The sequence below is a fragment of the Hypanus sabinus genome, chromosome 9 (assembly GCF_030144855.1).
Source record: "Hypanus sabinus isolate sHypSab1 chromosome 9, sHypSab1.hap1, whole genome shotgun sequence".
Taxonomy (NCBI): domain Eukaryota; kingdom Metazoa; phylum Chordata; class Chondrichthyes; order Myliobatiformes; family Dasyatidae; genus Hypanus; species Hypanus sabinus.
The window spans coordinates 66,137,059-66,164,067 of NC_082714.1; the positions used below are offsets into that span (position 1 = coordinate 66,137,059).

General features: G+C 39.6%; 1 protein-coding gene across 7 annotated transcripts in view; it reads right to left on the reverse strand.

The window, feature by feature from the left end:
* mad1l1 (mitotic arrest deficient 1 like 1) overlaps positions 1–27,009 on the reverse strand; it is a 1,079,555-nt gene that overhangs the window by 366,366 nt on the left and 686,180 nt on the right. For all 7 annotated transcript variants that reach the window (XM_059979806.1, XM_059979807.1, XM_059979800.1 and 4 more), the window contains one exon: positions 2,359–2,549. In XM_059979806.1, coding sequence (XP_059835789.1) covers positions 2,359–2,549 — 191 coding nt within the window. The remainder of the gene's footprint in view (positions 1–2,358; positions 2,550–27,009) is intronic.

The window sequence follows — 27,009 nt, forward strand, 5'->3', positions numbered from 1 at the left end:
TGGGAGAGTAGTGTCAGCTGGACATACTTAAATTCACAGAATTATATCTTTAAGTTTATGTGCCAGATTTTTTCATCAGAATCTTGAGATATGTTCGAACTCAGCACATTAACACAGTGGTCTTGGCATGGGACCACGTGGAACTATGAATCCTTACTATTGACTTCAGACTCAAAGTCTCAGGGCATCAGGTCAAACATGGGAAAGAAACCTTTTTATGAATGACATCTGCATCTTCCCCCATCTGATGAATTAGTACTCCAAGGCATCGAATAACATGGAACCAACACTAAAAGCATTAGGGCACGGGTGGAGACTTCAATGTCTATCGGAAATAGGGTTAGTAAAACTACTACTGATCAAGTCCCAAAGGATAAGGCTGCCAGACTGGTCTTTAGAGAAATCAAAAGTTCAAGGTATTTGTGTACAGTCTAAATGTTTTTTTCTATAAGAACAGTGCGGCATCAACAGCATTAGCAGGCCATAGAGTTATAGATTAATACACTGTGGAAACAGACCATTCATTCTAACAGATCCATGCCAACTGAGATTCCCTTCTAAGCTCGTCCCTTTGCCCACATTTGATCCACAGCCCTCTAAACCAGGGGTTTTCAGCCTAGAGTCCATGGAGTTCTTGGTTAATAGTAGGGGTCCATGGCATAAAAAAGGTTGGAAACCTCTGCTCTACACCCTTCCTATCCATGCCAAGTACCAAGGTGCATGCATATAAGAAAGAGAGGCACGAACAGGATGTGTAAATATTCTGTACAAGACAATTATTTTGTTCTCCTTTACAGTTGTGTACAGGAAATTACATTAAACAATCTTAAATCCTGAATTTTTAGTGAGAAAAATAGGAAAGCAGAGTGTTATTCAAATAGTGTGATACTACTGAATGCTAGTGTCCGGAGAAATCTTCTTGGCTGCGTACAAGAAATAAAAAAGCTAGTACGCAGGCAAACCAAACAGTTAGAAAGGTAAAGATCTTCTTTTATATTCAGTTTTGGGATCTGGAGGCTGATGGCAAGGCCAGCATATATTCTCTGTCCCTCATGAAAGTTATTTATGAGCTGCCTTCTTGAACCACCACATTTCTTCTTGTGAAGGTACTCCTATATTGCTATCAGACAGGGTGTCCCAGGATATACCTAGTGATGATACACCTATGATATATTTCCAAGTTAGGATCCTGCATGGGAACCTGCAGATGGTGGTGCTGCCTTTGGCCTCCTTGATCGTACAGGAGGTGAGATTTGAAGGTGCTGGTTGGAACAGGCTGGGTGGTCATTTCTTCAAAATGCCAAGTTTGGTCAAATCCTATTTCCTTCTTTTTATGAGTGCTTATAAGGTTAATGTTATACAGACAATTACTCCATTTAATCAAAGATGTGTCTATTTGATCTGTCCTTCCTCACTCTAAATCAAGTTTAGTTCATTCTGCCATCTATTTACAGGAGGTAAAGGGCCAATTATTTTTCCAGGTGAAATATGACTGTATTAACTAATTTCAGAAAGACATGTAGAAACTTAATTTTGATTTGAGATTTGTGAGTAGAGTTGTGTTGGGTCTAGTGAGTTATGAACCACACAGGAGGCTCAGCAAAAGAATTGCTGAATTTTAAAAGCCAATACCTCTTGATTTCTCTTGCTGAGAAATGACCTAACTGTAAATCACTGCTTATTACTTTGAAAAATGTTCTTCATTCTCAAGCCTCGACAAGTGGGATTAATTTTCTCTCAGATGTGTGCATTTGCCTGGATGCATTCTGAGAAAGATCACTTTTTAACAGTAATAATTCTTGAACACATGTTCCAGCATTCAACAAGCCAAAGAACTTCCAGCCCCGTTCTTCACCACCTGCCACAGATCTTTCTTGCTCCACTGCTTAAAATGAGCCTCACTGGTGTCAACCATGGCTAAGTATTAATAAAAAATATATGCCTCTTGATCCTTTTCCAACAACTAGTGTAATAAAGACAGGTAACAACGATAAAAAAACTAAGAATCATCAACTACTCCTTGGAAAATGATCAATGATGATAATGACAGTCAAGGATCTACAAAAATTTAGCAGCACCATGAAAGGTAGATTAGGATGACAGACAGATTAGGACTACAAACAATGGTAATCTTGAAATTCAAGGTCCTATGTGAAAACATGGCTTGGAAATCACAGAACAATTTGAATTAGTAGGAAAGGAAACCATCAACAAATAATTCTTATTAAAAATTAAATTCCACCATTTAGTGGTAAGCATAATGAAACTCCACTGGAAAGTAGCCTGAGACAAAGGGAAATAAAAACAACTGAAAACAGCTCTGGCAATGCTGCATTTCCCCACTCCTTGTACTCTTACCTTAAACATCAGGCAGTCATCCTGGTGTTCTGCATATACCGATGACAGCTTGTACTGGTTCTCCGTAGTGACATCGATCTTGTACCCCATCAGGGCGTAGCAAACGGCTCGGAATTCCTGAATCTTCTTCTGGAACACCTCCTTCAATCGTTGGTTCTTCAACTCTGCACTGTTCACTTGCTTGCGCATCTCTGAAGCCAAAACATGAAAAAAGTTATTTTATAATTGCTAAATGGTGGACATCAGTCAATTTTACAATTTAATGAAACCTTCAATGTCAATCAAGATTACAAAATTTCAAGAGAATTATAAGTCTCACACCAAATTGGATAGGCACTAATATGATTTTATGGACTAAAATGGATGTAAAGCTTTAACCTTATGAGAGGTTATGAAACATACATAACCAGTGTTGTCAATAAAAGGTTGTTGTTACTTTTCAACAGTAGGTTACAAATTGCAGAACTTGAAAATATAAAATGTCCTCCAGTCACAATTTTAATTTGTTCTCAGCTTCTTGCGAGCAAACACCATTTTGAAGAATAAACTTCTTCCATTTCAGCATTATCCCTCCAAAACAAATATCACAGATGCTTCCATTTAAACAGTAAAACCTAGAACCATATTTTAATCCCAGCCAAAGAAGATGGTTGTACCAAACCTCTGGAGAATTCCTATGTTGTTGGAAACTTTGCACAAATGCTAAGTTTTGGATACTGTTTTTCGACAGCAGTTTTGGACACTGTTGTGGGGGAATGACCTCCCATGGGTATGCCAGGCACTGAGCATGGGTCCCTGGTAGAGAAGGGAAATAGGGAGGAGAGGGAAGTGGTAGTGATAGGGGACTCAATAGTCAGAGGAACAGAATTCTCTGAACGTGAACAAGACACCTGGATGGTATGTTGACTCCCAGGTGCCAGAATCAGGGACGTCTCAGATCGCCTCCACAGCATTTTGGATGGGTAGGGAGAACAGCCAAATGTCTTGGTACATAATAGTACCAATGATAAGGAAGAAAGAGCAAAGAGGTCCTGATGAAAGAATTTAGAGAGCTAAGAAGCAGGACCTCCAGGGTAGTAATTTCTGGATTGCGACCTGTGCCATGTGCCAGATAGGGTAGAAACAGGATGATTTGGTAGATTAATTTGTGGCTGAGAAACTGGTGCAGGGGTTGGGCTTCAGGTTCTTGGATCATTGAGATCTCTTCTGGGGGAGGTATGACCTGTACAAAAGGGACACGTTGCACCTGAACCTGAGGGGTACAAATATCCTCATGGGAAGGTTTGTTAGAAGTATTGAGAAGAGTTTAAACTAATCTGGCAGGGGGAGGGTACCCAAGTGAAGGGACTTAACATAGGACAGATGGTAACAAAGCAAAGATAATGATAGTAATAACAATAACAACAACAATAATAATAAGTACTTCATCGATTCTGAGAAATTAATTTGTTACTGTAGCAACATTTTAAAATGCACTTAGCGATAATAATGAATAATAATAATCAATATAATATTAACTAATAACAAAGTACAGAATAATATACACCAACAATAATTTACCAATGTGCCATAGTGTGCAGTACTATGCAATAATAATGTACGAAATAATAAAACAGAGACTATTGTACTATGAGACTATATGTGTTTTCCTGTCACATAGAGATGAACTATGTATATGCTTATTGCCTTTGATAGGAAAAGATTTTCCATAACTATCCTTGTGACAGTGAAGCTGAATGAAATAGTGTGCAGTCAGACTGTCAGGAAGGGCAGGCAGATGATAAGACAAAATTGCAGCCAGCAGGGTGAGTATCAGTGCATTAGGGATGCAGAATCAAAAAGGGTAGTAAATATAGAATGTACAATATGTCAATTCACAGAGTATAAGAAATAACGTGGATGACCTTATTGCACTTTTAGAGATTGTCGGGTACAATGTTGTGGCCATCATTGAATCATGGCTGAAGGATGGTTGTAGTTGGGGGCTGAATGTCCAAGGTTACATTTTGTATCGGAGGGATAGGAAAGTAGGCAGAGGGGGTGGTGTGGCTCTGCTGGTAAAGAATGGTGTTAAATCATTAGAAAAAGTTTACATAGGATTGGAAGATGCTGAATCCTTATGGGTTGAGTTTAAAAAATGCAAGGATAAAAGAACCCTGTTGCCAGTTACAAAAAGGCCTTCAAACAGTACCTGGGATGTGGACTACAGATTACAACAGAAATAGAATTGTCAATAAAGCAATGGGATGTAGATTGGGAAAATCAGATTGGTAATGGATCCCAAGAGTGTGAATTGAATGTCTATGAGATGTCTTTTTAGAGCAGTTTGTCATTGACCCTACTGAAGGATCAGCTATATTGGATTAGGCATTAATCCGGAGACAATTACGGAGTTTAAGGCAAAGGAACCCTGAGGAGGCAGTGACCACAATATGACTGAGCTCAACCTGAAATTTATAGGGAGAAAGTAAAGTCTGACATAGCAGTACTTCAGTGGAATAAAGGAAATTACAGTGGTATGGGAGAGGAGTTGGTTAAAATAAATTGGAAGGAAATGCTGACAGGGATGACAGCAGAGCTGCAATAGTTTCAGTTTCTGGGGAAAATGAGGAAGGTGTAAAATAGTACAACCATGGCTAACAAGGAAAGTCAAACCGAATGTAAAAACAAAAGAGAGGGCATACAACAGAGCATTAATTAGCAGGACGATAGAGGATTGGAAAGCTTTTAAAAACCTACTGAACGTAACTAAAAGAATCATTAGGAAGGTAAAGAAGAACTATGAAAGCAAGCTAGCAAACAATATCAAGGTGGGTAGTAAAAGATTCTTCAAGTATATAAAAAATAAAAGAGAGATGAGAGTGGATATAGAACTGCTAGAAAATGAGTCTGGAGAAATAATAACGGAAGACAAAGGGATGGCAGATGAACTAAATGAGTATCTTGCATCAGTCTTCACTGTGAAAGACACCAGCAGTGTCCCAGGAGTTGAAGGGTGTGCGGGAAGAGAAATGAGTCAATTACTATTACAATGGACATGGTGCCCAAAAAGCTGAAAGATCTAAGGCTGATAAGTCACCTGGACCAGATCAGCTAGAGGTAGCAGTACAGACTACTAATCTTTCAAGAATCATTGGACTCTGCCATGATTTCAGAGGACTGGAAAATTGGAAAAGTTACTCCACTTTTTAAGAAAGGAGAGAGGCAGCAAAAAGAAAATTATAGATCAGTTAACCTGACTTCAGAGGTTGGGAGGATGTTGGATGCAATTGTTAAGGATGAAAATATGGAGTACTTGGTGACACAGGAAAAAATAGGAAAATATCAGTATTTCCTTAAGGGAAAATCTTGCCTGACAAACCTGTTGGAATTCTGTGAGGAGATTAGAAGTAGGATAGATAAAGGGAATGCAGAAGATGTTGGATATTTGGATTTTCAGAAGTCCTTTGACAAGGTGCCAGTCATAAGGCTGCTTACCAAGTTAAGGGTCTATAGTATTACAGTAAAGTTACTGGCATGGTTACAGCACTGAGTGATTGGTAAGAGGTAGTGAGAGGAGCTAAAAGGACCCTTTTCTGGTTGGCTGCTAGTGACTAGTGATGTTCTGCAGGGGTTGGTGTTGGGACTGCATATCAATGATTTAGATGATGGAGTAGATGGCTTTGTTCCCAATTTTACAGATGATAGAAAAATTGGTGGAGGGGCAGGTAGTGTTGAGGAAACAAGTAGGCTGCAAAATAATTATACAAATTAGGAGAATAGGCAAACGAGTGACAAATGAAATATAATGTTAGAAAATGCATGGTCATGCACTTTGGTAGAAGAAATGTGCAGACTATTTTCAACATGTGGAGAAAATACGAAAATCTGGCATGCAAAAGGACTTCGGGAATCCTCATGCAGAACACTCTAAAGCAGGGGTGGGCAAACTTTTTGACTTGAGGGCCACAAAGGGTTCTAAAATTTGACAGGGGGGCCGGACTAGGAGCAGTTGGACGGAGTGTTTTGGTAATACACCTCATAAGAGAAAATAAAATATCATGGGATATGTAGAAAGCATGTGCTTTAATTTCAATTGAAAATGAACAAATGCATTACAACAAAATATCTGTCTTTGAAGTCCCATGGTATTTAGCTATTTATTGAAATGACTTTTAAAACACTGAAAATTAAATGAATAAAATACAGCTTTTTTTAAAAGTAACAGTTATTATTTTAAAGCACTGAAAATTCTGTTATCCTTCAAGACTTTATCATCATCACTCTCCTCCTGACTGTCTTTATTTCAAAAACGGTAGGAGATGCAGGTCTACTTGTCCTGCTCCTTCTTATTCAATTGTCCCCTGTGCCAAAACTCAACAACGACCCGCACAATGACAGAACAGTGAGAGCGCGCTAGAATGCGGAGCTCTGTGCTCGCAAATCCCCGCAGGCTATCTCCCTTAGCCGGAACGCTGGCTAATTGTGAGCCAGTTCGGATGTGCCAGGAAATGGGTCGCCACAAGGTCACAAAGTAAAGCGCAAATGTGGAGTAATACGCTGCACCTCAACAAAGGTCAATGTATATAGAGTGCATCATCTATTGGGAAAACGCCAGAATTGCGGGGAAAAAACGTTAACAAGGTTTATTAATATAATTTCATCAAGTTCTGCAGGCCGGATTAAAAAGCTTAACGGGCCCATGCCTGCTCTAAAGGTTAGCTAACATGAGGAAATATGCAGATGCTGGAAATTCAAACAACACACACAAAATGCTGGTGGAACACAGCAGGCAAGGCAGCATCTAGAGGAAGAAGCACTGTCAACAGGACTGATGAAGGGTCTCGGCCCGAAACGTCGACAGTGCTTCTTCCTCTAGATGCTGCCTGGTCTGCTGTGTTCCACCAGCATTTTGTGTCTAAAGGTTAGCTTGCAGGTTGAGTCAGTGCTGAGGAAGGCAAATGCTCTGTTAACATTCATTTCAAGAGGTCTTGAATATAAGAGCAGGGATGTGGTGCTGAGGCTTTATAAGGCACTGGTGAGGCCTCACCTTGACTATTGTAAACATTTTTGGGCTCCTTATCTAAGAAAAGATGTGCTGGCATTGAAGAGAGTTCAGAGGAGGTTCACAAGGATGATTCCGGGAACGAAAGGGTTATCATATGAGGAACGTTTGATGGCTCTGGCCGTGTACTCGCTGGAATTTAGAAGGGTGAAGAGGGAATCTTATTGAAACCTTTTGAACGTTGAAAGGCAAGGCTTCTCTACTTTTATCCTACATTCCTCATGCAATTAAACCCATTCAGTTTGCCTCTTTCATTATCGGCTGTACCATCATAGAAACCGATCAGGAAGAAGAAATCGATATTCATGCCATCAGGTTGCAATGATCAAAATTGTTGCAGACATTTAAAACATTAGACCATAAGACATCAGAGCAGAATTAAGCCATTTGGCCCATTGAGTCTGCTCCATTGCATCATGGCTAATCCATTTCCCCTCTCAACCCCAATCTTCTGCCTTCTCCCCATGTCCCTTCATGCCTGTTGTCATCGTTGTCTGAACCCTTAGTGCCTAGGTGGCACATGGGGCCACCACAAGGGTCTTCCATTTCTGCTGGTCTTTGGCTCTGCTGTTCGTCGTTATCCAGTTCATGCCGACTTTTTTCAGTTCTGCTTCCACAGATCTTCACCACGTTATTTTGGGCCTGCCCCTACTTCCTTTCCCTGTGGGATCCACCTTAGTTCTACTTTTGCTAATTCATCATTTGGCATTCTCATTACATGGCCCAGCCATCTCCATTGTCTTCTTTTCACACAAACAGAGATTGATTTCATATTGCAAGATGTAAGCAAGTCTTGGTATCTGATTTTCTAAGGCCAGAAGATCTTCTTGATACTTCGTAGACATTTTGTCTGGAACGGGTCAAGTTTCTTGCAGATGTCTTTCATCATCTTCCAACATTCACATCCATAAAGTAGCACGCTTAGGACGTTGCTTTTAAAAATTGATTTTGGTGTGTGGATTTCCAAACTACATTGAAGCTGCCGAAAATTTGATTTGCTTTAGATAGTCTTGCTAATACGTCCTTACCACTATCTCCATCAGTGCTGACTTTACTCCCAAGGTACATGAACTTCATGCCTGACCAATAAAGAAACTATCAACCTCTGCTGTAAATAAGCATAATGACTTGGCCTCCACAGCTGCCTGTGGCAACAAATCCCACAGAATCATCATTCTCTGGCTAAAGAGATTCCTCCTCATCTCTGTTCTAAAAGGACATTCCTTTATTCTGAGGCTGTGTTCTTTGGTCTTAGACTCGCCCACGATAAGAAACACCCTCTCCATATCCACTCAATTGAGGCCTTCCAACATTCGAAATGTTTCATTCAGATCCTCCTCATTCTTCTGAGTTAGGATGTGAGCAATCCCATCCAGGAGACTTATTCATCATTAGACCCTGTTGTTTAATTAGAACCTCTTCTTTAATCACAATTCTTCCTATTTTTCCCCTCCCATTTGCCTTTGATTTTCTACTACTAGGAAGTTTTCATATCTTCTAACTTGAAAATGGACACAAACTTCTAATTCTTTCAATTTCCTTATTTCCCATAATTAATTCCTCATTAATATCTTACTCTGATTCCTTTAAATACCATGTAGAAGTTTCACCTTTATATATAATGTACGTTTGTTACTGGTGTATTGTCATCATCTATTTTACTCTTTTTCATTTTATCTATGTTACCCTTTGCTGATTTTGAAAAATTTCTTCACTATCTTGCACACCATTAATCCTCACAACATTGCATGCATTTACTATTAATTTGATATTGTGCCTAATTTCCTTTGTTAGTTATAGATGAATCACATTCCTCTTAACAGTATTTCCCAATGAAATATTTACTTATATGTCTTCTAGTTCATCAGCTTTTATTCTATTTTTCTAGTCCACTTTAGATCTTTGTTAAGTTTAAAACACTAGAATCTCACTCAGTAACCGAATATAAAATTCTATCAGGTTATGATCACTCATCCCTGGAGGATCATTCTCTATAACTCATCTGTCACAAAATTAGATCTAAAATGGCCCCTTCTGTGATTTATTCTGTAATGTATTTTGCTAGGAAACTGCTCCAAATACAATACAAACTTACATTTGAGGTTAACTATGCTAGAACCAATTATTTTAAATACAATACTCCGCTTTTCCATGTAATGTACAATCTTTAAACCTAATTAAAATATTTTGTAAAGGGTTGACTACTGACAGAAGTGAAGAACTGATTAGATGTATTTTTATATTGCAGATTCTCTGCAGTCAAAGCATTGAATATTTTATTTCAAATTACAATTTATTTTCTTTTCAATTGTTCAAGTATAGTGGATTCCAGTCAATTGAGGCACATCGGGACCCAATTAGCCAAAAATTCATGGAAATAGTTAAAAAGGCATAAAAAAGACAAACTACAATTTAACTGAATACCAAATTATGTATTTAAATGAAGTACAGAACAAATTTGAACACTATCAACACTTCTGCAATATTACAGAACTGTGTATTAGTTCCTAATAGTTATAAACAGAGGAATTAATCCAAGGTACGCTGCCATGTTCTGTGGTTGACTGTAAATGAATAACATTATTGCAGATACCTAGTACAGATAATGGACTTTCCTACTGAACTAGTGTCAAAAATCACTGTTTTTTAATCCAGTATCCATTGGCCCAAATGAATAACACAAGCACACACAACTGATGCTGTTTAAAGACTGTTCATTCTAAGCTGGTGTATTGTCTAACGGCCATATAAGTGCATACGGCTGACACGCATTAGAAACTGTACGTCGTTTCTTGTCCCAATTAAGTGGCATACTATCCCAAATGAACCAAGTGAATCACAGCAATTTTTTCGATTAACTTTGGTTCTTTAAGAGATGGCCCAATAAACATAGCTACATTGATGGCTCAATTAACCAGAATCTACAGTATTTGTACAGAGATATCAACACAAACATTTCTTTGAATGAATAATTAACAGATCTTAACAAAATGATCAACAATATTTCCCCACATTCTGAGGATGTATGATTCATAAGAAATATTTAGGAACTGTGTTCACTATACGTGGGATTCTATAGTAAGACAGTGGCAATTGAAGCCCTCCATTGGGTGGGGTTGACCATGGATATTACTAGCTGTCTACATGATAGGCAAACTAGTACACTAGCCAGGGCAGTACAATATGGAGAGCAAGCTGTTGCTCATGCAGAGGGCTCCCCCTCTTCACACAGCTGATGAATCCACAGTAACAGCAGTAACTGATACAGTTTGGCACCAGCAGCACCACAGGAGTTACCTTAGGGACTCCAGCTCCGGATTTTTCCTCAGGGTTTACTTCCGAAATCTTCCCCATGGGTGGGTATAGCTGCAGGGCAGTGGAGGGTTGAGATCAGAGTTTTCCTTCTCCTAAATGAGCTGCCAACCACAGCAGACAAGACCCATCTGCCTGAAGTAACTCGTTTTAAGGCACCAGTAACCAGCCTTTACCCCTTCTCCTGTCGGTAGAAATGGTTCTGTCGGGTTTAGTAGCTAAACCACAAGTGAAGGGCAAAATCTGGATTGGGTTGTCAGAGGCTATTCGGGACACAAGCCATTTAATAGGTAGTGGGATCTTATCCCCACTATCTCCCTTGGCTATGACAACCTTAAGGAATAACAGTGATAATTATAATACAAAAGTTTGACATAAAAACATGTCAACAATGTGACAACAGAATGCACAGACACAGAAGGTTTTATTATAAAGGCACCTACACACAATTCCAATTTGCACAATTTATTTCACACTATCGGTGTTATTTCCTCAAATGTAAATTTTTGTGTCTTACAGTGAAAACAATACATTTTAGCAAGTCAATTTGTGAAATCTTGTTACTATGTTCCAAACAATGGTTCAATTTTTTCCCTAAATAAACAAAATTTCTATAATCCAAATTTACAATTCAAACCAAACTAAACATTATATTTCTAAACATCTATATTGATTTATCTATTCATTCTCTAAGATTGTCCCACAAGTCCTCTTATGGTTTCCCAGTTGTGAAGCTGCTCATGTGAAATTGGGGCAGAAACATAGCATTTTGGCAGTGAGTTTTACTGCTGTGAGCAACCTTGAATGCAATTATAAACACTATTCCAAACAGAATAGAGATTATGGAATTGTAACAAGGACTGATTTTAGACATATTCTTAACATGTATCAAATCTCTTCTCATTCCATTTTGTTGGGCATCTCCTTCTGCTTGCCATTTTATTTAATATCTGAAGCAGCAATAGAGAGAAGAAAAGGTGAAAGGAGTAGGGCCTGAGGCAGTATAGCACTTAAGTCAGACATAGCGGTACAGTCATGGATGAATGTGATGGGAGGTGAGAGGGTGGAAGGGAGACTGGTATAGGAGGGAAGGGGCTGGCACAGGGGGTGTGAAGGACAACAGCACAACGTGAAAGAGGGATGACAGTGAGGGGGAAGAGTAGAAGGAAAGAGGGAAGACAGAGCAGGAGGAAGAGGAAGTAGCAGGAAGAGGAAGGACAGCGTCATGGGGGAAGGGAGAGGATAGAGTTGGGGGAACAAGGAAAACACCATGGGTGAGGGAAAAGATGATTGCACAGTACAGTCAGTGGAGGGGATAAAGAAGATAATTTTGTAGGAGCTCACATGCAGAATGTGTCAGAGGGCTCTTCGATGGTGGTGGACACATCATAGGGGTAATGAGTCAAGGCTGAGTATCAACTGATGATAGGAGATTCCCAGTCAAGGACAGAATCACAGAAAGGCAGGTGCAGAAAAACCAAAAACTACAGACCCAAAGGACTTGCTGCCCCTGACCTTCATTCACATGAAGTACCTGGAATAAAAAGAAGTGGCAATGGAGACATTGCAGAAGAGGTTTACCAAGATGCTGCTTGGATTGGAGGGAATGTAAAGGGAGGTTGGGTTGTTTTTTCTGGACTGGCTGAGGCCTATTAGAAGTTAATAAAATTATCAGAAGCATAGATAGAGTTGACAGACAGTATCTTTTCTCCCTGGATCACAATATCTTAAGGGCAGCATTTAAGGTGAGCGGCAAAAGGTTCAAAGGTGATGTGCTGAGCAAGTTTTTACACAGTGAATGGTGGGTGCCTGGAATATGCTGCCAAAAGTGATGGCAGATGCAGATATGATACAGGTTTTTAAGAGGCTCTTGGTTAGCCACATGAATATGCAGAGAATCGAGGGATATGGGCCATGCATAGGCAGAAGGGATTGGGTGTCATTAGCTTAATTATTTTGGCACAGCACTGTAGGCAGAAGGGCCACTTCCTATGCTATACTCTTCCATGTTCTTAGTGCATAACCAGGGTATTAAGTACTATTTGATTACATTCAGTGGTAGGAGAAAGAAATGTTCTGAAACCCTTAATAGTCAAACCCTGTTCCATATCATAATACTGCTAAACCTCCCCATCCATAAAGCTTCTGGATGATCAACAGTACACAGAGGTACAGAATTTTAAAAACATATTTTGGTACATATGGATTACAGTGAGAGATCATTAAAGTTGAAGAAATTTGAGGTATTTGGCTTATCTAGATGTGTTTTATGTCTCATATTTAATAATCTAGCTAATTAATGCAATCCATAGTGGTTCCACTTTACTGCAGAAGAGATCACTCGATTTGGTTTTTCTGTAAAACCGAAACAATTTTATGCTGCTGGTCGATGGAAGTAAATAACTGCAATTACATTGAAATCAAGATGTGATCAAAGAAAATATTACTCACTGACATTCAGCACAGTCATTTAATAGTTAATCAATTGGACATTTGGAGCCCATAATTGACTCTAACAGATCTTAATTTGGTCAACATTTCAGCTGTTGTTAAGTCCAGCCTTTTAAAGGGACTTTATCTATTTATCTTGCTCTTGTACTAATGACTTCGAACCCATTAAACACTTTGCCCCAGATTCTGACAGCTCAGTCAGTACATTTGGCCCACCCTGCCTGTACCAGCATTCTCCTCTTCTTTTCCTGGCTATTCTTGCTTCTTTAGACTGTGCTCTTACACTAGATATTGCAGCCCTCCAAGTCAGCAGCAGACCTTACTGTTGTGCAGTTCCCAAATCTGTCTGCAGGAGCTATGCCAAATTAACCTAGCAGAGAACATCATAGTTATTAATTTGAATGAACAAGATGTAAAAGTTTTTTTTAATCAACTAAGTTACATGTTTTAATTATTATGTTTGAGTTAAATATTCCATTATGTTTTAATTTTATTTTACATTTCCAGTAATCTTAAGGATTAATTCTTTGCCTTTCATTGTTTGTGGATGATTTTGAATGCAGCTTAAAGTCAGAAACACTGTTTTTTGACAGCAGTCTAAGCCTGGGTAATGGAGGAAGGGTTGATTAGCATGGAGGAAATGGCTTAGCCATCTCTCAATATGTTTCCAGAGGTCTTATGAATAGAGTTATTTTTGCAATTCCTTCACCATTCACTCGTCCACAATACGGCATTTACCACTGTCACAGAGACCCATGCCATTGAAGACATTGCTGACATGAGAACTCAAGCTGACAATGAATATGCAAAAATTGATTCAATTAGCCACTGACAAGTTCAACAGTAAGCAAACAACAAATTCTGGTCCACTAGCTTTTTCTCCTCAAGATAAAAAGCAGATATTGTTATCTCAAATTGTCCAAATGAACATAAGGAAAAGGCAAGGATGCAAAGCCTGTGATTATACGCAGTACTGGATGAAGCTTCATTTGAATATACAGTCGGCCATCCTTATCTGTGGGGGATTGGTTCCAGGACCCCCCCGCGGATACTGAAAAACGCTGATGCTCAAGTCGCTTATATAAAATGGTGTAGTATTTGCATATAACCTATGCACATCCTCCCATATACCTAATACAATGTAAATGCTATGTAAATAGTTGTTATACTGCATTGTTTAGGGGAAAAAAGTCTGTACATATTTAGTACAGACGCAACCATCCCAGCTCTTCTGGGAATGCTGATGCCGCCTCGGCATCAGCCGATCCCGATTCTCCCGTGATCTATAAGTCCTTGAGGCTGTAGCGTTTTACATAGCAGCCAGCCATCCCTTACTAGCCTTAAACTCCTTCCTCTCGCTTGGAACACAAATAGCAAACGAATGAGACGCAAGGCGAATAATGCTCATAAAATGAGTGCTGGAGAGAGAACTTCCGGGTTTTCCTGATCTGTGGTTGGTTGAATCCGCGGATAAGGAGGGCCGACTGTACATTGTAATAGGTGACAAAATAAGATACTTGGAAGTTATGCTTCAACTTTAAGTTCCCTATTACAAAGTACAGTTCACTAAACCCATACTCATCCATTTCTCAAAAAGACTATATTTCTTAATAAATTATTGAGATTCACAAACATATAAAATATATTTATTTTATTTTTATTTAGCGATACAGCGATACTTTCGTTCCTTTAAACACATGAGTGTGAGGGACAACAGCACACTGTGGAAGAGGGATGGCAGAGAGGAGGGGATAGAGTACAACCCCTGACAAACCTGATTAACTCTAACCTAATCACAGGGCAATTTACAATGACCAATTAACCTACCCGGTATGTCTTTGGGCTATGGGGGGAAACCACAGCATCCAGAGAAAACTCACACATTCCAAGGGGAGAACGTACAGACACCTTACAGAATGGTGCTGGAACTGAACGTCGAAATGCTGCAAGCTGTAGTGTCATACTGTTACACTACCATGACAATTATTAAAACAAAATTAAACTGTAAGGTTCGAATGCAGAAATGAAAAATTGAACAATTTTTAATGAGGCAGATTTTGAAAATTATTTTTTATTAGTTAATAATTATTCATTTCTGAGGGTTTCTTCTGCCATGAAAATAAATTGTTTCTCAAGGACATAATGGCTTTATCAGCTCCAAATTAATTATGATTTAAATTTTATAATGGCTAGCAAAATAAATGAAAGTTGGACCCAAATGAATACTAATTACATTATTTTTCAGATTAGTATCTTATCACAAGTCAACTATGAGAACATTCAAATCCTCTTAAATAAATAATTAGCTTGCCAGAAATATTTTCCAATTTATGACAGGTAATCAGTTTATATTATTTCCCAATTATCGCAACTCCAAGTACTACATTAATTTTTTTTAATATAATCCCTCTTTCATAAAAATGTTCAGCCTCTTTCTGTTTAAATTTTTGCTGGAATATTAACTCTACATTCCAGAAAACCTCCTCATTTCAAACACTGAAGGTCCCCACCATGTATCTCTAGAGTTAGTGAATAGTGTTATTCCCCAAGACAGCAAATTTCAAAAGCTTTTCTTGTCCACCATTGAGATAAAGGAAATGATATTGGCTATTGCCAATGAGCATACTGTTAGTTCACCTAATAAAATAGCTCACTGGAAAGTTCAAAAATATTGTTCTCAAAATCAAGATGGCTGACTAGGTCTTTATGAAATATCATACACAAGTTTAGGTTAGACTTATCAAACTTTGTTGTAAATTAGTACACCGTCAGCTCTGAACCTAAAACAGATCTGGAAACAACACCTTCAGCAGGACAAGTATACTGTATTCCCACTTCACAGATCATCCTGATGTGTCAATTGCATGAATAGGATTTCAAATTTAAGTGCACTGACTTCTTTGGACACAAGGAACAAATTAGAAGTGGCCACATATCCATTCTTTGTTACGGAGAAATTTCTGCTCTAGGCTGCATTATATCTATTTTTGTTCAAGGTAAATTATCTTCTACTGAGCCAAGCAAATTTTCTCATTTCTTATGACAATGGACTCATTAATATGGCAGTGAACTGAAAGCATATTTAGAAGGGCCACAAATGATCAAATATAAGCAATTATTAAATATGAGAAGACAAATAGGTATTTCATAATAGATAAAGGCCACAAAGGCAAAGGAGATGTGATGGGATTGAAGAGCAGAATTCTCTGCTCCCAACCGCTCAGTTGGACCGGACTGCCATTGTCACTGCGTGAGGACTGAGGAAATTAAATCCTCATATTGTGAAATATGCATTTTTTAAATCATGTGTTACCTTTTTTCTTTCACTGTAGCCACCATTTTATGCTTTGCATAATCAGTAAATTATTCCTGCCCCTCATCCTGTCACAGAATTATTCAATTTTCCCCTGCCTTAGTAATAGGCCTATAAAGTTAAATCTTTTGGCCATTGGCTAAAATTGAAGAAAGGGGTTTGAACACACAATATTGCTCTGATTCAGGGTAAGAATTTTATCAAATGAGGCAATTTGCTTCTGAAGACTTAAATCATAATTGGAATAGCTTGATGCTGTGGATTCATTTACCTGAGAAGAATCCAAACTCAGGTCAAAGAATTGTGAAAGAAAAATGTGCCAATTCACTGCATTAATCAGACTCTCAAAGATTTTTACCTGCCTATGCTTCTTCATAATTCCATGCCTTTCAAGTTAATTATGTCAATCTGTTTCACTATACGGATAAATACACACTTCAAATAAAATTGTTCATCATTCTAAAGCAGAATACCTGAAAAGTGAGTGATATAATGCCATGTTTTACTGAACAGAATCAAATAACTAAGGTGATCAAATTGCATTAATAATACATTTAGTCATAAAATATCGTATTCAAAATAATTTAGGAGCACTGCTTATCGGGAGGACTTGCTTCCTTCTATCGTAAGGACTAGCATTGTTGCCCCTCACTAACAAGTTATTATTTAACCTGCTTCTTAGAGCTATCATTGCTTCAGGGAATACCAATTTCGAAAAACTCTCCTCTGTTCTCTGGCAAGACTCCCTCCTGTTCCCTTTCCCTTGTTTTCTCTTAGAGCTTTCTTTACTCATCGAGTTTTCAATAAGAAGCTGACAAAAACTCATATCCACAGACAGCTATGATGAAGGGTCCTGGTCTCAAAAGCTTCAACTCCACAGATGCTGATTTAACTGCTGAGTGTTTATCATTTTCGGTTTTGTCTGGTGTTATTAATCTAGTTCTGCAACATTGGAAGTTTGATAGCAGTCTCCTAAAAGTTCACCTCAGAGAAAGATCCCTGTCACAAAGAATTCCAGATCATTTTTCAAATGGTTTTCATCATGATGCAATTGTGTATCATCCTATATTTAGCATTTTCCTGGATAGGAAGTCAGATTATAGTTCAATACCCAGTAGCTACATCTCCCTGACATCTCTCAAAAGTTACCCTGCTTGGGTAATGACTGTGGTTTTACAAGCTCTTATATACTACTAAAATGCAAAAACAACTAAGTGACATGCTTGGAAGCAAAGCACCACCTCAAGTATTTCAAAGTCAATGATGATCATGTTTCACTCATGATCTGACATCGTGGCTGAGATCCACACTCTACCTCTTGCTGGTTTTAACAGGTCATCATTATACATTCCTAGATCTTTTTAGTATGTTGACAGTATTCCCATCCAAAATCTTTCATTTCTGTAATTTTTTTTCTTTCTCAGTGTGAAAACCAAATAAAACAATAAAAATGACAAAGTATGTTGAATTTATTTGGCTTTGTTGAAGACTAAAGATAGCCTTATTTGGAGTAATCTATTACGTCTATCAAGCTATCAAGCTACTTTAATTTCTGTGGAATGCCAAGATTTTACAGAGGGAAATATGTTCATTTTAAAATGAATAAAGAAATGAGGCAAAAAAAGTTGACACATGCTATAAATATAATCCAAAAACATACATTTACCATAATTATTTTCGTAAGAACACCACCTGATAAACAATTCCAAGAGAACACATTTTTGGCTACTGGTATGGAGTTCCAGCATTTCATTGCTGGTGTAATGAATTGTAATGAAATACATCTTTTAAAAAGAGATTGGAAATTAAGTTTTTTTAACTTATTATGAGTACAGCATTGCTGCTTGTTTAATATTTCTGATAACTTTGGATATTGCTGTTAATTAAGAGTACAAAACAAACAGCAATCAAAACTATATCAGTGCCTGTAAGTGTCACTCAATGCGCCAAATGTTTTCAGAGCCAAAAACAAAGGTTTATCAAGAATCAACAATTTGAACAAACTTCACAAAATTTGTAATAGGAAATCACATAAAGGTTGTGGTATGTACCTACTTTAGTTTAACACCTTATCCGTAAGAATGCTCTTCAAATAATGTAGGATTTTCTCAATGAAGTGTCAACCAAGATACATACTTGAATCTCTAGTGTGATTCTTAAATACACAACCATTAGAGATGAGGCACTGAGTGAAGTTGGTAGGACTCTCTTTGGAAGTACAGAGTAATCTTTCTGGAAACCTTACAGCAATTCATTAGCTTCAAGAACTTTCATTCACATGAAGGCTGCACTAACTAACAAAGTTCCTTTAACACAATTAGCTTTAAAAACTCAGTTGCTGGGCATACTGAGGGAATTCTAAGATAAATCACTCTTGGTGAAATCGAAGAGCAAGTAGAACTCATGATTTACATTATGCTCATTAATTTTATTGGAGAGGAAACAGTTTGTTAAACCAGCATTATGAAATGGGCAAGATTCTGTATGGATCTTTCAGACATACAGATTACAAATTTTTGTAAACATTAATCCAGTTGTTTTAGCATCAGATCAACACTTATTGCTGAGCTATTCTTAAAACATATTATCGACCATGATCAATTATTGTCATAAAGGTTCCTTCCCTGAACCAAATGCATCTCCACCATTGAAGCAGAAGTTACAACAGATATCACCAGGGTCGTCCATAACTGCCTCCACCCAGTGATAGCAGAAATGTTTTTAAATCATGTGGATTCCATCCATCTAAAACCTCAATAGGCAGGACTTCACCATGAAACAGCTCCAGGAGAATCTATCACTATGCATACCATTTTTGACCTCTTCAAAGTCTTTGCCTCAGGCAATCAAAAGGGAACATGGCAGACTAAGAAAAGTTTTTTCATTTTACATCTAATTGTGTTGTGCTCTTAACCAGTGACTCCACAACAGACCCAATCTCACTGCAGACTTGCATGAAACAAGGCTGTGGCTTGACCTGAAAAAGTTATTTTCAAACATTCTCACCTCTAACAAGCTTCCCAATGTGGTAGAGCTAATCTACAGAAAAATTGGAGAAACTTCTCAGAACTGGGTGTGTCACTCCTAACACAAGATTAACCCCTAATATCAGTCATCAAATTACATGCACAAGTTTGGAGGCCAAATCACTGTCAACTCATTCACTGAAGTATGAGGCTAAGTCCACACTACGCCAGATAAATCTGTAGCTAAAGCTTTTTCTCTTCGTTTTTATCCTCTGTCCACACTAAAACGGTGTTTTCGTCCCCCGAAACCAGAGCTTTCCAGGATGGGTATTTTTGAAAACGCTGCTCGGGCAGATCAGTGTGGACAGAGTAACCAGAGACTTCTGAAAATGCTATCAGACAGCAGCGCAGGCCATTTCATTGTTTTCTTGAATGCAACCTAACAATTTCAGAGCAGACGGCAACGAGACTGAAGCCAGAAGAGTTAGAAATGTACTCACCAAATACTTTGACCCATAACTTACTGAATAAATAAGTATACTCACTTTGCCCTGTTTTCTGTCCTTGCTCGTATGAAGGTGGTTTACCAATTTATGCAAGTACTTCTCTGACAATAGATGTGTAATAGCCCAATGTAACATAGTATGGAAATACAAGATAACACTGATGCAGACATTAAAACATTTATACATCTAACAAGGTGCTTTATTAATGCAACAGAGTTAGTCAGTTTTTCAATGTTCATTATCAGCTGGGTCAATCTGTCCATGAACTCCCTGTCGGTTGCCTCTGTACGATCCAGTATTTGTTTTTTTTATTTTTAAGACCTCCTGCGCGAGAGCCAACAGCTGTCCATTATTTTAAGTTTTTCTAGTCTGTAACTACACAAACACGCACTTTTACGGCAAGATTCGACACCAAACATGTCGCTTGTTTTCGGTAGACCTGTCCTGCGCATGCCCAGTAGGAGTAGATTTGCCAAAATCTCCACTTCAGTGTGGATAGAGATATTTTCAAAAACACATAGTGTGGACGCCTATTGTTTTTAAGTGAAACTGGAATTTTCAAAATTATCCAGTCTAGTAATCCCATTGAATAATACTGCTTTCCAACAATAGAGGTTTATGAAAGGAACCTGGAATATGTGGGCAATCTCCTTGATCTCAGGAGTCACTTCTTAACAAAGGCAGACATGAATGATGAAATGTTCCTTGTCCTCATTGGATTAGCAGTTGTTTGTCATCTGAGAAAAATATGGTCTTAGAAAACAGAAAAACTCAAACTTAGTGCAAAGTCCTTGGACTAGCATGCCACAATGGTTGCTGCAGTACACAATTTAAAGCCAAGAGGACCACAAACATGTCAAAGTTTGGAAGCTTGCATGACTCAATGAGTAGAAGAGCTATGCTGGCTGGATTCAGGGCTTTTGGGTAGGGTCACCCATGCCAAGCAGGTCAAAGGGTACAGGACAGATTCAGAGTGGCCCACTAGCCCTCCAGGTTTGAGTCCATGCATCGCTCCAAAAGACAGCTATTGCAAACTGCCCTGTGCCTGTCCAACATTTCCTAGACCACTTGTGACAGTGTCTATGGGTCCTACACTCACATCATCAATCATCTCGGTAGCTACACAATTGGGATGGAAGTCTCATCCTGGATTCCAAGAGATTGCAGTAGTAGAAGAGAAATAAATACTGCAACTGTAAAAGTCCCTCCATGAAAGAACACCAAAAACTCAGTCTTGTCAGAGCCATTAGCACATGTAGCAAAGAACTTCAACTGACCAGGCACTAGCCTTCAGATCTGAATATGAATAGTGGATTAACTATAAATTGCAGCTCTCAACAATGGGGTGTCTCCCTCCCTGCCCTCCTCCCCCAAAGGCTGTCAGCTGATTTGTGCTTTTCTCCAGTGAATTCATTCATGCAACAAAGCTGATCTTTCAATTTAGGAAACAGCAAAGGAATAGTGATAAAGAAGAACAAAATATGTTCTGGAGACGCAAACATGAGGAAATCTGCAGATCTTGATCCAAGATGGTGGCGCGACACAGCTTGCAGCGGCCACTCTGGAACTGATTACCTGTTATTTGTGAAGTGGGGTGCAGTGCGCAATCATAATCGATTGAAAACGTTCATGGAAGCAGAGAAACATCGGGAAATTCCAGGAAGACCTTCTTCGTTGCTGCTGCTGCTGTGAGGTCCGGGTCTCTGCTGGGAAGACAGGCCCCCAGTCCTTGGGGTCGTGTTGCCGTTGGTGGGGCCGTCTTAATACGCTCGGCAGAGGATGGAGCTCGGAGAAGCTGTGTCGGGGAGATGTTTGTCGGCTCAGAGGTTCGACGGACTCAGGTTGCTTTCGGTGTGTGCTGCGTCTGCGAGGCCAGTTTCGACTGAGCTTCCATTGTGTGTTGTGTCTGCGAGGCTGAGTCAGGCGGCGCCTTGGAAGTCCATAGCGGGGGTATTCCCTTCTGCCACCAGCGTGGGATGGCGAGTCTGTCGGGACCCTGGGGACTTGTGGAAACTGTGGTGATTTCTTTTGAACTTATAGTCCTTTAACATCTTGGACTATTTTTACTGTGCCCATAGTCTGTTTTTTTTTAAATCAATTATGCTATTGTTTGCACTGTTGTAACTATATGTTGTAATTATGTGGTTTTGTGCAGATCTTGTAGCTTTAGTTTTTGACCTTGTTTGTCTGGTGGATTTGGAGCTCCATTCTGGGGAACGCGCTAGACAATATTAATACGCAGCAGCCTCTCCGGACTCTGGATTGGGAATTGCCAAACGTTATGTGGATTTTCTGGTGTAGTCTGTTTTGTCATATCCTTTTGTGATATAATTCTGGGGAACGTTGTCTCATTTTTTAACTGCATTGCATTTGTGGTTTCTAAATGACAATAAACTGAATCTGAATCTGAGATGCTGGAAGTTCAAGCATCACACACAAAATGCTGGTGGAATGCAGTAGGCCAGGCAGCATCTATAGGAAGAAGTACAGTCAATGTTTCGGGCCGAGACCCTTCGTCAGGACTAACTGAAAGAAAAGATAGTTAGAAATTTGAAAGTGGGAGGAGGAGGGGGAGATCTGAAATGATAGGAAAAGATTGGAGGGAGTGGGGTGAAGCTAAGAGCTAGAAAGTTGATTGGCAAAAGGGATACAGAGAGACTAAGGTGGACCCCACAGGGAGACCTAGGGAGAAAGAAAGGGGGAGGGGAGCACCAGAGAACAGGCAAGGAGAGATAGTGTGAGGGACAGAGAGAGAAAAAAAAGGAGAAAATGGGAGTTAGAGAAGTCAATGTTCATACCATCCGGTTAGAGGCTACCCAGACGGAATATCAGGTGTTGTTCCTCCAACCCGAGCGTGGCTTCATTTTGACAGTAGAGGAGGCCATGGATAAATATATCAGAATGGGAATGGGACGTGGAATTAAAATGTGTGGCCACTGAGAGATCCTGCTTTCTCTGGTGGATAGAGCGTAGGTGTTCAGCGAAACAGTCTCCCAGTCTGCGTTGGGTCTCACCAATATATAAAAGGCTACACCGGGAGCACTGGACACAGTATACTACACCAGCCAGCTCACAAGTGAAGTATCGCCTCACCTGGAAGGACTGTCTGGGGCCCTGAATGGTGGTGAGGGAAGAAGTGTAAGGGCAGGTATAGCACTTGTTCCGTTTACAAGGATAAGTGCCAGAACGGAGATCAGTGGGAAGGGAAGGAGGGGACGAATGGACAAGGGAGTCATGTAGGGAGCGATCCCTGTGGAAAGCAGAAAGAGGGGGGGAGGGAAAGATGTGCTTGGTACTGGGATCCTGTTGGGGGTGGCAGAAGTCACGGAGAATTATATGTTGGACCCGGAGGCTGGTGGGGTGGTGGGAGGATGGGGTGAGAGCAGATGTGTGTGAAATGGGAGAGATGTGTTTGAGATCTTTCTTTAAAAAAGGAAGACATCTCCTTCGTCCTGGAATGAAAAGCCTCATCCTGAGAGCAGATGCAGCGGAGACGGAGGAATTGCGAGAAGACGATGGCATTTTAGCAAGAGACAGGGTGGGAAGAGAAATAGTCCAGGTAGCTGTGGGAGTCCGTAGGCTTATAGTAGATATCAGTAGATAAGCCATCTCCAGAGATGGTAGACAGAAAGATCAAGGGGAGGGAGGTGTCAGAAATGGACCAGGTAAATTTGAGGGCAGGGTGAAAGTTGGAGGCAAAGTTAATGAAGTCAATGAGCTCAGCATGCGTGCAGGAGGCAGTGCCAATGCAGTTGTCAATGTAGTGAAGGAAAAGTGGGGGACGGATACCTGTATAGGCTTGGAACATGGACTGTTCCACAAAGCCAACAAAAAGGCAGGCATAGCTGGGACCCATATGGGTCCACATGGCTACAACTTTGATTTGGAGGAAGTGGGAGGAGCCAAAGGAGAAATTACTGAGAGTAAGGACTAATTCCACTAGACAGAGGAGAGTGGTGCTAGAGTGGAATTGGTTAGGTCTGGAATCCAAAAAGAAGTGGAGAGCTTTGAGACCTTCCTGGTGGGGGATTGAGGTATAGGGACAGGACATCCATCTCTGCCGCATCTGCTCTCAGGATGAGGCTTTTCATTCCAGGACGAAGGAGATGTCTTCGTTTTTAAAAGAAAGGGGCTTCCCTTCCTCCACCATCAACTCTGCTCTCAAACGCATCTCTCCCATTTCACATACATCTGCTCTCCACACTCCCACCACTCTCTGTGTGAAGAAGCCACCCCTAATGTTCCCTTTACAAATGAAAGCATTTGTAAAGATCTGTTACTGATTAAGTCTTTGCAAATAATAATCAAATTAATACAATGGATACAATAATAACTAATCAAAAATAATGACAAAAATCAAATAAGAATTGGTAAGAAATCAAATTTAATGAAATCATAGAGAGTCAAAATCATGCAGGAAAGAAAGAGGCCATTCAGCTGACCTTCATGTACCTATCGATACTCATCCCATTTACCATCACTTAGGAAGTTGATATAGTTTTCTGATCGGTCAGGGCATCAAAGGATATGGCGAAAAGGCAAGTTTATGGGGTTGAGTGGGATCTGGATCAGTCATGATGGAATGGCAGCAAAAATTCGATGGGCTGAATAGCCTAATTCTGCTCCTATGTCTTAGTCCACAACCTTTTTTTTACCACCGGCAATCAAGTAATCATCTAGATAGTTCTTGAATGGTGTGCCACATAGTGCAGATTCTAACAATTCTCTGAGTGAGAAGATGTCCTAAAAACCTTTTACCTCTTACCCGAAACCTTTACCTTTCAATTTTAAACACCTCCACTCTTGGAAAAGGTTTCCTACTATCATCCTTATCTATGCCCCCACCTCTATCATTCTCCATTAATATCCTCTGCTACAATAAAACAAACCCATCTGATAGTCTCGCTTCATAACTAATGTTCCACTTGAGGCAACACATCTTCTCTATACCCTTGCCAATGTAATGATGCCCCCTGTAGAGTAGGGACTGGAACTGAACACACTACACTAGCTGTGGCCTAGCCTAACCAAATATTTATAAATATAGAACACAGAACAATGCAGCTTAGTGCAGACCCTTCGGCCCTCAAGGTTGTGTCGACCTTTTAACCTAGTTTATGATTAAACTAACCCTTCCTTCCCACAGAGCTCTCCACCTTCCTATCTAAAAATCTCCTAAATGCCCCCAATGTATCTGTCTCTACCACCACTCCTTGCAGGGCGTTCCATGTACCCACAACTCTCAGTGTTATAAACCTATCTCTGATATCATCCCTACACTTTCCTTCAATCATCTAAAATGATGCCCCTGGGCATAATTTGTGCCCTGTGTAAAAGTCTCTGGCTGTTCAATTGGTCTATGCCTCTCATCACCTTGTATACTTATTATTAAGTTACCTCTCATCTTCCTTCGTTCCAAAGGAAAAAACCCTAACTCATTCAGCCTACTTCATAAGGCATGCTGTCCAATCCAGGAAGCATCTGGGTCATCTCACTGTTCTAAAGCTTCAACATCCTTGCTATAATGAAACAGGCTGAAGTGAACACAATTATTTCTAGCATGGTCTAACCAGGTTTTATAGTGCTATAATATTATCTCGTGGCTCTTGAACAGAATCCCCTAACTAATGAAGCCCAATACATGATATGTCTTCTTAAGAAGTCTATCAACTTTACAAGAACTATGGATGAGGACCCCAAGATCCCTGTGTTCCTCCACATTGCTAAGAAGCTTGTCATTGACCCTGCATTCTGCTTTCAAATTCAACCTTCCAAATTGAATCATTTCATACTTTTCCTGGTTGAACTCCATCTACCACTTCCCAGTCCTGCTCTACATCCTTTAAATGTCCCTTTATAACCTATGACAACCTTCTACACTAACCACCAACCTTCGTATCATCTGCCAACTTCCTCATCCTAGTCATTTATAAAAAAAAATCACAAAGAGGAGGGGTCCCAGAACCAATCCCTGCAGAACACTAATGGTCACCACCCGCAAGACCAAATACATACCAACTGCAACCTCCTTCTATGGGCAAAGCAATTCTGAATCACAATGACAATTTTCCCTGGATCCCATGTCTTCTGACCTGAATGAGCTTACCATGGGAATCTCATCATGTGCCTTATTAAAATCCATATACATCACATCCACTGCTCTATCTTCATCAATACATTTATCTATATCAAAAGAATTCAATCAGGCTCATGAGCCATGATCTGTCCTTCACAAAGCTATACTGACTATCCTTATGCATACAATGATAGAATGGATGTGGAGAGGATGTTTCCTATGGTGGGAGTGTCTAGGACCAGAGGACACATCCTCAGAATAGAGGGTAGTCCTTTTAAAACAGAGATAAGAAGGAATTTCTTTAGCCAGAGGATGGTGGATCTGTGAAATTCTTTGCCATAGGCAGCTGTGGAATTCTTTGTCAAGTCTTTAAGTATGTTCAAGGCAGAATTGACAGATTCTTGATTGGTCAGAATTGAAGGTATACAGGGAGAAGACAGGAGATTTGGAGAGGAAAATTGGATCAGCCATAATAAAATGGCAGAGCAGACTCGATGGTCAAATAGCCTAATTCCGCTCCTATGTCTTATGGTATTCTGATCGTGGGGTTTTCCTTAATTCTACTTGCCAAGACCTTCTCATGCCCCCTTCTAGTTCTTCTAAGTCCATTCTTCAGCTCTTCCCTGGCTATTTTGTAACTGTCTACAGCCCTGACTGATCCTTGCTTCATCAAGATTCAAGATTGTAAAATATCATTTCCAGTATATAAGTGTACAGCAATGTTCCCTCTAAGGTGTGTGCATGCACATATCCTTTGTTACTAGCACACAAAGGACTTTAAACTGTGCACAAAAGGTTGTCACCTCCTACTTCTTTGGCACGTTAAGTATATTTCACGATTGTACACAATCATATTTCCTTCTCCAGTTTTTGATTTAGACAGTGTCGACAACGTGGAGTTTGAGATGGTTTGTCTGCAGATTTTAGAACTGGCTTGTTTATACTGTTTTTAATTGAAGAAATTATAGATTCACTATGTTGAA